The sequence below is a fragment of the Perognathus longimembris genome, chromosome 12, assembly GCF_023159225.1.
Source record: "Perognathus longimembris pacificus isolate PPM17 chromosome 12, ASM2315922v1, whole genome shotgun sequence".
NCBI lineage: Eukaryota > Metazoa > Chordata > Mammalia > Rodentia > Heteromyidae > Perognathus > Perognathus longimembris.
This window is the reverse complement of record NC_063172.1, coordinates 43,282,398-43,294,604: the sequence shown is the minus strand read 5'-3', so window position 1 is coordinate 43,294,604 and position 12,207 is coordinate 43,282,398. Positions and strand designations below refer to the sequence as shown.

The window sequence follows — 12,207 nt, the reverse complement described above, 5'->3', positions numbered from 1 at the left end:
CTTCCCTACCTGCCCTGCTGTGCTCCCTGGGGGTCACCCTTCTATCTCTGGACACTGCAAGCACCCTGTTCTTGACTGAATTCCTTCCCTACTTTGGTCTCTTTTGTTGATTCCTCTTCTATATTGATGTTCTTGGAAGTCTCCTAATTCCTATGTAATACACTCATCCATCATGTGAACTCATGCCATCCCACAGATTTAGAACCATATCTGTGAAAATACCTACATGTGCAAAACCCATCCTGGCCTTTCCTCCTGAACCCATTCACCTTGCCAGCTGCCATGTGATGTGTCCATTGGAGGTCTAATCCATGTCAGCACTTTCCCCACATCTGCCCTGCCCATGGCCCTCTCCATCCCCATTCCTGGGGGTCTCATCCTTCCTGTGACTCCAATCAGATCTTGGGTGCACCACTGTCACTACTTTCTCTCACTACACATGTGACTCACTAATGAATCTCTTGCCCTAGTCTAGCTTTTCTCATGACACCTGTTCCTTCTGCTCTGCCCTGCCCTCCCCTACCACCTTTTTCCTGGTTATCAGAGAGGCTACCCAAGTGCTCTCTTCCCTTCCACTTTTCACAGTCTACTTCAGAACTGTCTCCTTGCAAAGCATGGATTGGGTTGTATCATTCACTGAATTTGTTCTGATTCAGACAATGAGCTCAAAATTATCCAGGATCATCCAGGTAACTTTCCCCAAACTCTTCCTAGGCTTATTTTCAAGCCACAGAGCAGGGGGCTATTCTCTCTATATCCATAAGCCACAGACAGTGACCTCACATTATTCATGCTCATGCTTCATTTATTCTCCCCCCATTCCACTTATAGAATACCACAAAGAGCATATGTAACTTTGCTCAATTTTGCCTTCATGCTGAGGCACACCTGACTACTCCATCTAAAAATCACAGAACTGGAAGTATAACTCAAGTGGTAGAGCACCTGCCTAGCAAGCGCAAGGCCTTGAGTTCAGCCTCCAGTATCACACACACACACAAAAACCACACACACAAAAAACAAGCTGGGAATATGGCCTAGTGGCAAGAGAGCTTGCTTCGTATACATGAAGCCCTGGGTTCGATTCCCCAGCACCATATATGTAGAAAATGGCCAGAGGTGGTCCTGTGGCTCAAGTGGCAGAGTGCTAGCCTTGAGCAAAGAGAAGCCAGGGACAGTGCTCAGGTCCTGAGTCCAAGGCACAGGACTGGCGAAATAAAAACCCAAAACTAAAAACCAAAAAAAAACCCAACCCAAAATAAAACCAAAATAAGGCTGGGAATGTGGCTTAGGGGTAGAGTGCTTGCCTAGCATGCATGAAGCCCTGGGTTCAATTCCTCAGTACCACATAAACAGAAAAAGCCAGAAATGGCATTGTGGCTCAAGTGGTAGAGCACTAGCCTTGAGCAAAAGAAGGTCAGGGACAGTGCCCAGGCCCTGAGTTCAGTCTTTAGGACTCCCCCTCCCAAATTGTTTTTCCTACCTTATCAATCTTATTTATTCTATTTTTCTTTAAATTAAAAAATTCTTTATTTCTGGATGTATGTAAAGGTAAGCCCACCATATTATCACCTGTAAATTAACAAAGTAAATTGGAAATTTTTCTGTAATTTAAGTTATCTAATTAAATTTATTACATTTCATTTAAATTTAATTTGATTATCTAATTCAATTTATTTAATATTGAATTTAAATTTGAATTTTTTTTGTCCAGTCCTGGGGCTTGGACTCAGGGCCTGAGCACTGTCCCTGGCTTCTGTTTTTGCTCAAGGCTAGCACTCTACCACTTGAGCCACAGCACCACTTCTGGCCGTTTTTTCTTCTGTATATGTGGTGCTTGTGGAATTGAACCCAGGGCTTCATGTATGGGAGGCAAGCATTCTTGCCACTAGGCCATATCCCCAGCCCTAAATTTGAATTTTTATTAAGTTTATTTTTAGAGCAACTCCTTCCTTCCTTTTTTATTCCCTCCCTCCCTCCCTCCCTCCCTCCCTCCCTCCCTCCCTCCCTCCCTCCCTCCCTTCCTTCCTTGGGTAGTATGAAGGACCTAGCTTACAAGGCAGGTTCTCTATCACTTGAACCAAGCCCTTTTTGTTTGAACTTTCTTTAGGAACTTTAAACTTTATATAGTTGACTTCCCACCAAAATGTAGTTCCACAGAGACAGGAAATTTTGTTTATTCATGTGTTCCAGGTGCTTACATGACTATAGGATACATAGTAGGTATTCATTAAAATCCTTTTGGTGAATAAATGGATGTTTAACTTCAAATTCTTAAGTTACTTAAAACTAGGGTTGTTTGTATGGAAGATGATGGATTACTCATTCTTCTCACACTGTAAATAGATCATTTGGTTCCTAGATGGACATTTCCCATTTACAACATGAAACCTGAAAAATGGCTTATTGGCAAGGGTTAGACCAGTGATCCTTTTACCTTCCATGCTGGTCAGCAAAACGCCTTCACTAGGTTAAGCAGCACGATTTACGTACATTTTATTATCTTTTTATATAGGAAGTGAAAGACGACATCAAATTGCATTTTTGCACTTTATGAACATGGTCACAGCACTTTTTTTTTCTTTTCTTTTCTTTCTTTTCTTTTTTTTTTTTTTTTTTTTTTTTTTTTTGCCAGTCCTGGCACTTGAGCTCAGGGCTTGAGCACTGTCCCTGGCTTCTTTTTGCTCAAGGCTAGCACTCTACCACTTGAGCCACAGCGCTACTTCCGGCTTTTTTTGTTTGTTTAAGTGGTACTGAGGAGTTGAACCCAGAGCTTCATGAATGCTAGGCAAGCACTCTCCCACTAAGCCACATTCCCAGCCCCAGGAACACTTTTATTGGTGCTCTCAACAGCTGGTATCTGGGTGACTGGGGAAGCTGAAATTCAGTCACAGAATAGATGTCCTTAGTGGAATCAACACAATCACAGCTGTTCTCACCCTGAATTCTAAAAGTGTTGTAAAGCTACAACTGGCTGACCAATGCTATTCTTCCAACCAAAATCTGAACCCAAGCAGGAGAGAGAGAGAGAGAGAGAGAGAGAGAGAGAGAGAGAGAGAGAGAGAGAGAGAGAGAGAGAGAGAGAGAGAGAGAGTGTGTGTGTGTGTGTGTGTGTAACAGAACTTAGGTACTACTTGCTTGTGGTAGACTGAGCCTTGCTAACTCCCAAGGAGATTTGACAACTAGAGATACAAAATTGATTGTGTCTGGAATATCCAGTTATAAACATTCCCAGACAGCCGTGGACTACATGTTCTTTTTAGAGCTGAATGTCTAAACCATAGAGCTGTATGTTATTGTTTACAATACAAAGCTCTCCACTGGTTTATATGAAAACATACACAATTGGCTGTAATCAGCGGCACATGCGTGTTGGCTCTCTCTGTACTCATCAGTATGATTTGATTTCTGGGATCCTGGGAGGGCCAAGGCCACCACAGTGCTTGCAATAGCAATAAGTAGGAAAGGTAAAATATGTGGCCAAGAGTCTAGTCTCTTTCTGTAATTCGTAGCCTTCAATGTGTGTAAAAAATAATAGCTGGTCCTAATTAGACATGATGTAGGAATTGGAAAATATCCAAGTAAGGTGATGAGAGAGAAATGTTTTATAAACACAAGTTTTCAGTCTTATATTACTTGGAAGGGGAAAAAGCCAAACACAGCTTATGCTAAAACAGCTTTCATCCCTCAACAAACTCCTTGGCAGGACAAAAGCTCTGGAAACCAGAAGCACACAACTCACCTTGTTGGTTTTGCTGGTCCCCTGTGCAGCTTGCTTTTCTGCCTCTCCCTCCTCCTCCTGCAGGTTTTCATTCTCATCCAAGAGTTTCTCAGGAACAGGCGGCGGGGCTTCCTCCTCAGGATCACATGGAGTTCCAAGAATGCTCTCGGCATTGGTGCTCTGGCGGCACTTTTTGTTCCTGTCTACTGATGCATACTCGGCAAACTCTGCTTTGCCTTCAGTTGGAGGCCCTGGAAGATCTTTCAAGGCAGAAACAGACTTGGACTTGCCATGGCCTTTGTCCAGGTGTGTGACAGTGGCCACCTCCTTGATCTCCTTCACTGTCTCATACAAGCAGTCCTCCACTATGTTTTCCTGGGATAAGCTGTCCTTGAGCACCTCATAAGGCCCTTCCATGCCCGGCCCCAGCTCCCCGTCCATGCTCCTCGTGGTCAGCATGGTGTCCACTGTGCTCTCCGGAGGGAGGCTGGGCAGCTCCCGGCTCTGGTGACTTTTGGGCTTCCCTGTGCTGTCTTGTGAGTCCAGCAGATCCGAAGCTGAGGTCTGGACTTCCTCGTAGTGCTGCATGCAAGTCAGGGTGCTATCCTCTGAAAGAACTGAAAGAACGGAACACAGCCAATTAGATCACCTGACATTAGATTACATCATCAAAATGTTCCCTTTTATATGACATTTAACTACACATAGAAATCATTTGATGTTCTCATTTTTATCATATTTTACTTTTTATGTTGTTCATTCCATTATTTCTGGTACTAGGGTTTAAACTCAGGGCTTTCTTAATTGGCTGCTGCTCTATCACTTGAACCACATCTCCAGTGCATCTGTTTGCTACTTTGGAGATGGAATCTTTTGGAGTTTTCTTCTTCAGGCTGGCTTCAAACCATGATCCTCCAGATGTCAAGTCTCCTGAGTAGCTAAGACTTCAGATATGAGCCATTGGTGCCAGGCCTTGATCATTGTTTAAATAAAAACTGCTTATTGCATCTTTTTCAGTACAAATTTAATAAATGATCTGGCTATAATTTGGCTCAATGTTTCTTTTTGTTACTCCTAGTAAGTCTGATGTAAGCAATGTCTTGTGAGAGAGGATTAAAGTGGCAATTGATGGAGCAAAATTGTAGGAGGCTGGACATCAAAAAAGGATGTGTGTGTGTGATGGCCCATGGGAAGGAATAGTTGGCAGCCATCTGCCCTCATAGTTTACTTTGTTTGGTAGACATAAAGGAAAAACAGGGTATAGATATATTCGTAAGCCAATATAACAAAGCTGTGCTTTTTAAGTTTTTTTCCCCTGTTTCATCTCTGCCCAGTACTTCTCCACCTCAAATGACTATGTCTAAATATGAAATTCTTCTACTCAGGTGGAGAATGATTTAAGGCCAGCAAATGTTAGTAAGCTCTCATCTCAAAACCAAGCCAGGAGTTAAGTGCTGATAGCACACACCTATAGTCCTAGCTACTCTGGAGGCAGAGATCTGAGGATCACAGTTTGAAGCCACCCTGGGTAGAAAAGTCTATGAGACTCTTATCTCTAATTAACCACCAAAAAGCCTGAAGTGGTGGTGTGTCTCAATTGGCAGGGCACTAGCTTTCAGCAAAAGCACTAAGGGATAGTGTCCAGGCCCTGAATTCAAGTCTCAGTGCCAAACAAACAAACAAAACAATGCAAGCCAGGAATGGCGAACAGACTTACAATCCTATCTATTCAGGAGGCAGAGAGGTTAGGAGGGTCATTATGGGCAAAAGTATGAGACCCTTTCTGAAACCCAAACAAAAGCTAACGGAAGATGTGTGGCTCAAGTAGCAGAATGCTTGCCTTGTAAGTGCAAGGCCTTGAGTTCAATCCCCAGTACTACCAAATATAAACAAATAAAGACAAATGTTAAGGAAGCAATCCAGAAACTCATATGGAACAATAAAAGACCTAGAATAGCAAAAACACTCCTAAGCAGAAAGAACAGTGCTGGAGGAATTACAATACCCAACTTCAAGCTGTATTATAAAGCTATAGTAATAAAAACAGCTTGGTATTGGCACCGGAACAGGCCTGAAGACCAATGGAACAGAATTGAAGACCCAGAATTGAACCCACAGAACTACGTCTACTTAATCTTTGATAAAGGAGCTAAAACAATAGGATGGAAGAAAGATAGCCTCTTTAACAAGTGGTGCTGGCAAAACTGGCTCAACACATGCAACAAACTAAAACTAGATCCTTATATATCACCCTGCACCAAAATTAATTCCAAATGGATTAAAGACCTTGAAATCAAAACAGGCACCCTGAAAACACTAAAGGAAGGAGTAGGAGAAACACTTGGGCTCCTTGGCACAGGACAGAACTTCCTTAACAAAGACCCTGAAAGGCTACAAATCAAAGAAAGGTTGGACAAATGGGACTGCATCAAACTGCAGAGCTTCTGCATGGCAAAGGACATAGCTCTCAAGATAAACAGAAAGCCCACAGACTGGGAGAAGATCTTTACCGGACATTCAACAGACAAAGGCCTCATCTCTAAAATATATGCAGAACTAAAAAAATTACCTTCTTCCAAAACAAAACCGCAAAGAACCAATAGCCCCCTCATCAAGTGGGCTAAAGACTTACAAAGAAACTTCTCTGATGAGGAAATGAGAATGGCCAATAGGCATATGAAAAAATGCTCTACATCACTGGCCATAAAGGAAATGCAAATCAAAACAACATTGAGATTCCATCTCACCCCAGCAAGAATGTCATATATCAAGAAAACTAATAATAACAATTGTTGGAGGGGATGTGGCCAAAAGGGAACCCTACTTCATTGTTGGTGGGAATGTAAACTGGTTCAGCCACTCTGGCAAGCAGTATAGAGATTCCTCAGAAGGCTCAATATAGAACTCCCCTATGACCCAGCAGCCCCACTGTTGGGTATCTATCCAAAAGCCCACAAACAAAATCACAGTAATGCCACCAGCACAACAATGTTCATCGCAGCACAATTTGTCATAGCGAGAATCTGGAACCAACCCAGATGCCCCTCCATAGATGAATGGATCAGGAAAATGTGGTACATATACACAATGGAATTTTATGCCTCTATCAGAAAGAATGACATTGTTCCATTTGTAAGGAAATGGAAGGACTTGGAAAAAGTTATACTAAGTGAAGTGAGCCAGACCCAAAGAAACATGGACTCTATGGTCTCCCTTATTGGGAATAATTAGTACAGGTTTAGGCAAGCCATAGCAGAGCATCACAAGGCCCAATAGCTATACCCTTATTAACACATAAGATGATGCTAAGTGAAATGAACTCCATGTTATGGAAACAATTGTTATATCACAGTTGTAACTACTTTCAACGTCCTATGTGTATGTGTAGTTTCTATTATTGATGTTGTTCTTGTATCACCTTCCTATGTTTGTACCTACACTATCTCTGTAATCTTATCTGAGTATATTGGAAACCGTGTTTACTGGTATTGGAAGTAGGAAATTCAAAGGGAATACCAAATTTGAGAGACACAGGGTAAAAAAGGAGAAATAACTACAAAAGCAATACTTGCAAAACTGTTTGGTGTAACTGAACTGAACACCTGGGGGGGGGAGGGAAAGGGGGGGAGGGAAGGGGCATGAGGGACAAGGTAACAAACAGTACAAGAAATGTATCCAATGCCTAATGTATGAAACTGTAACCTCTCTGTACATCAGTTTGATAATAAAAATTTGAAAAAAAAAAGACAAATGTTAAACTCCTAGACCGCCAAAGAAATGGGGTCAAGTGAAGCCAGCAGTCACTTTTGTCAATGGCTGTCAAAGAGTGCCTACTGTGTGTCAGGAATGGCCTGAGGCAGGTGGAGAAGCCTCAGTGAGCAGAATAGAAACTTGCCGTTATGGTACTCAAAGAGGTGATTATGTTCTGACATTACTGTCCATCATATTGGGGGTGGGGGCAGGGGCTGGAAATAGTGGGGAACATGGGAAAAATGATATTGGGTCTCTCCCCTCCTCTTGGAGAAGGCCTGCTTCCCTGAGGTTTGAATTGTGTCATGGGGGTCAGAAAATCAGCTGCCGTTAGAGGACTTGGGGATGAATTCTGACCACCTCAGTTTTCTTACCAGTAAAGGAGGGGGAAACATGGGGGGGGGTGGAATGAAAGGAACTCCCAGAGGGTACATGAGGCAGAGCCTGGAAGGCCCAGCTAAGGAAACCATTGCTGACTACTTCCTGAACACAGAAGGAGAGGATGGAGGGCTGAGGAGACAACCTAGGGCACTATGCTGGCCCCAAGCCTTTCCACCCTTCTGGGTACTGGGGTTTGCCCATAAGCTTATGGCCAAGTGACTGTGTGTGTATGAGGGGAGGGAGGGACACCAGGCAGAGAGCAAAGGGCACTTCCAGTTTCATTGTAAAATGATTTCTTCTTGTCCACACACTCTGTTTTCACTCAGGTGAAAGTGTATCATAAGCTGTAAACCATGAAGTAAATGTAATTGCCACTTCTGTGAGGGAGAGCAAAGCGAGTGTGAAGAGGCTGTGATGTAGAGTGCTCTGAGCAGGTGCCCAAGACTCTGACTGCATGGTTCAAATTCTAGATCCTAACCCGTGTACTTGTACCTCCAATGAAAACTACCAAAAGAGCCAGAAGTAGAGGTGTGGCCCAAGTGGTAGAGGAGTACAAAAGTTCAGGGACAGTGACTAGGCCCTGAATTTAAACCCCAAACCTAGCAAAACAAAAAGCAGGCAAACAGACAGTCCTCCCTCAAGCCAACTTCCAGATCCTGTAGCTCAGTGACTGCAGTTCTTGGTGAAAATATTCACTTCTCTTTGATTGGCAAAGAGGTTAACCCTGTCCATTGCAACCACCAGAGGCTGCATACATCGTTACACTACAGGAGGAGGGAAGACTGTGGGCAGATCAAGGGTCAGCTGACCATGGGAAGGAGAGAGAGAATGCTGGATCTTCAAGATGGGACAAAGGAAATTATACATTTCTTAGAAGCAAAAGAGAAAGTGTGAGAGAGAAATGTGAAGATGGAGGAAGAGGTAGGTGGTAAAGATATTACCACGGATAATAGTAATCTTTCAGGGTTGGGGTGAATGACTTAACACACATAAATATCTTAGACCAAGGAATGGAATGTAGGAGCCAATTACTAAATATTTACCTACATGACATTGTCCTCTAAAACTAGATGTGGAAAAAAAAGAGAGCAAGAACACACGTTGCAATTTCTGGGCTACATTTTTAAAAAGAGTACTTTCATAGGTGACGAGACCCCATGGGAAGCTGGTATTTTTGTAGAACTTACTGTCACCATTGGTGAGCACTCCGTTCTGTTCACTGCTCGCAAGGGGGTCCGTTACCAGACTGGTTGCCGAACGGCTGAACATCTCTTTGTCTGATGGCTGTGAAAAACAAACAATCCACAGCTAAGATGCTAAGAAGTACAGCAAAGACTATTAGTCACACTCCAGGGCTCATACAGCTCTTCCCCATGATTGGGCAGTGTGCTCCAAGAACCTCAAAGAAACCAGCCTGGCCATCTACAATGAGAACCTATCCTTGCTCAAGGTAGGGAGAGGCCAGAAGTTCCACTACAAGTCAAAATTGAATAACAGGCATGACAAACCTGGGCAAGAGTCACTCACTGTCACCTGAAAAGAACAGACTTGATACTGGTAAAGCTCAGATCAGGCCCTTGATTTCTGAGACTTTTTCAGAACTACCACGCAACCAGGGTTCATAAAAAAATCCTAAAATAAAATAGCTTTGCATATGTTTCTTAGCCTCCCCTCGCCCCCAGGACACTTGGAGGGAAGGCTGGCATTGCTAGGTTGTTTCTTTCTTTTTTTTTTTTTTTTTTTGGCCAGTCCTGGGCCTTGGACTCAGGGCCTGAGCACTGTCCCTGGCTTCCTTTTTGCTCAAGGCTAGCACTCTGCCACTTGAGCCACAGCGCCACTTCTGGCCGTTTTCTGTATATGTGGTGCTGGGGAATTGAACCCAGGGCCTCATGTATACGAGGCAAGCTCTCTTGCCACTAGGCCATATCCCCAGCCCAGCTAGGTTGTTTCTTGATTGCCTGGAACAATGTACCAGGTGAAGTTATCACTAAGGATAGGCAGAACCATGCTGTTTTCAATGTAGTTCTTTAAATGCTCAGTAGACCAGAGATTGAAGCCAGATTGAATTATGTATAATCCTCCCTTCATCTTTATCAAGAATCACAAAAATTCTGTAGATAGCTCATGTGTGAACTCTGAACATGTCGGCTGGCTGGATCTCCTGTTCCACATTTGGACACATCCAAGCTTCCTTTGTTGTATCTCAGTGTCCCAACCAGTGTGTGCTTGACCTTGACAAATGACGTTCTACCTAGGAAACGTTTGTCTTTGGTTTTCACATTGTCCCGGGGCTCAAGCAGGACTCTAGGCACAGAGCCTCATTCCAGCTGCTGGAAGTGCTTGGCCATCTCAGGGCATGACACTGAGTCAAAGGACAAGGTAGGAGCAGGAAAGACTCCAGCTGCTCCCCCTTACAGGGAGTCCTTGACTCTCAGGGCTCCAAAGCACCATGAAAGATGCTGAGGCTGAGGAATGCTGCCCGGAAATGCAGCTATACCTAAGGTATTAGGGGCCTGGGGCCTTGGTGAGTTGCACTAGGTAGAACTGTGACCTTCCCAATGCCCATGTCCTAACTCCCAGAAGCTCAGAATGCCACCTTAAAAACAGGGTCATTGTAGATGACAAGTGAAGACAAGGTCGCCCTAGGAGAGGTCATTCAATATGTCTGGAATATTTATAAACAAAGGGCGAAGTTTGTTTATAAAGGGGAAAGTTAGACTCTGAGACGGAAAACAGTGTACAGGGAGAGAGCCGGCAGACACAGAGACTGGGATAACACATCCATACAGAAGGTCAAAGGACACTAGCCAACCATCAGAATGTAGGAGGGCCTGGAGCCGTTCCAGTTTCAGGGGGAACCAACACCTTGATTTTGGGGTTTCTGCCTTCCAGAACTGAGAGAGTACAACAGCTATTGAATCCACCTGTTTGTCCTTCTAGACTCACGCAGGGCTGGAGCAGGCAGGCAAAATAGAAGGATCTTTGTGGCAGGTGGGGGCCAGCAGCACACGCACCCCCAGTTCAGAAGCCCTCAGCTGACCTGGCCAACTACACAGTCTGTAAGCCAGGGTGACACTGATGGACAGGAGGTCACATTCACTTCTGCCCATCTCAGTCAGATCATTAGTGGTGACTTGCCTAGATGGGTGGCTTTTTAAACACACAGATAGAGGTCAGAGAGACAGACAGGCAGACACAGGCTTACCACATTCATCAGATTCTCATGGTCTGCACTGTGCAGCCTTGGCTTCTTTTCTCTGAAATGGAAAATAAGATATTGACTTAAATGTCAAACATGTCCTTTAAAATCAAACCTACACTGTCTATCCTAACACTTGCTAAATTTTAGATCTCTCTTGTTTTAGACACAAGAGAAGATTGGATTGTCAGTGGATCTTTGTAGGTGTGTAGGGTTTGAAAAAGTCAAATATGAAAAGGAACTGTTCCCTTTTGGTGAGCATAAGAGGACAAAGGCTGGGTCTTGTAGAAGCTGTTTACAGATAGAATTTTAGAAAGAATGTTATCATTTCTTCAGGAAATCCAAACAATTATTTCATCTCCTTATTTAAAAGTCACACACTGCAATGGAACAAAGAAAAATACAAATTTTGGCATGTCAGAAATAGTACATGCTCTTAGGATGAGTCACATATACTTCTAGTTTATGGAAAAGTCAAGTAAAAATAGAAAGTGTTTTTAGTCAGGACAATCCACAAAACCTTTGGGTGTAGACCAATGTCTTCTATGTGTATATGAGACAAGAGTGACACCTAGTGGGGGAGAATAATTGCAGCAGTAGGCCCTCCCAGGCCCAAGAGGACCAGACAGAATGATCACCTTTCCTTTTCTTCATGGCCATTGGACTTGCCCAGCCATGGCCGCTACATGCTAGGCAGGAAGTAGGAGGCTACTTGGGGTCAGAGACTCTGGATCTTTCTTCTCCTGACAGATTTTTAGGATGGAAAGCCATGGCAGATTTTAAATGACACATGTCAAGTTTGTTCTGAAGATGAGAAGACAGATCGAGGCGGGTCCATATTAGCATGAAGCCACATGGCCCATGCCAGAAGGCTGGATGCAACACAACTGTGACTGAAATCACAGCTGTTACTAAGAAATAACTCCTGATAACCCCAAATTTCTTTCTTTCTGAATAAAGATGTCTTTTTTTTTTTAAAGGGAGGCAGTATATGACATTTTCATGAGACAGGTGAGAGAGAGAGTATAATGCTAAAAGAAAAAAGGCACTGATGATGATTTTACATATAGCATTGCTATTTTCTAGGAAAAGTAATTGGAAAACTCAGTTTTAATTCGTACATTTTGTTTTAATTTTCCTGCTAGTAATGGGGCTT

The 12,207-nt window shown here is 43.4% G+C and overlaps 1 protein-coding gene across 1 annotated transcript in view; it reads right to left on the bottom strand.

The window, feature by feature from the left end:
• The window catches only part of Pag1 (phosphoprotein membrane anchor with glycosphingolipid microdomains 1), a 100,881-nt gene that overhangs the window by 10,409 nt on the left and 78,265 nt on the right, over nucleotides 1–12,207 (bottom strand). Inside the window, exons 4-6 of the mRNA XM_048358349.1 lie at nucleotides 11,058–11,109; nucleotides 9,040–9,136; nucleotides 3,743–4,338 (exon numbers count right to left, since the gene is read on the bottom strand). Coding sequence (XP_048214306.1) covers nucleotides 3,743–4,338; nucleotides 9,040–9,136; nucleotides 11,058–11,109 — 745 coding nt within the window. The remainder of the gene's footprint in view (nucleotides 1–3,742; nucleotides 4,339–9,039; nucleotides 9,137–11,057; nucleotides 11,110–12,207) is intronic.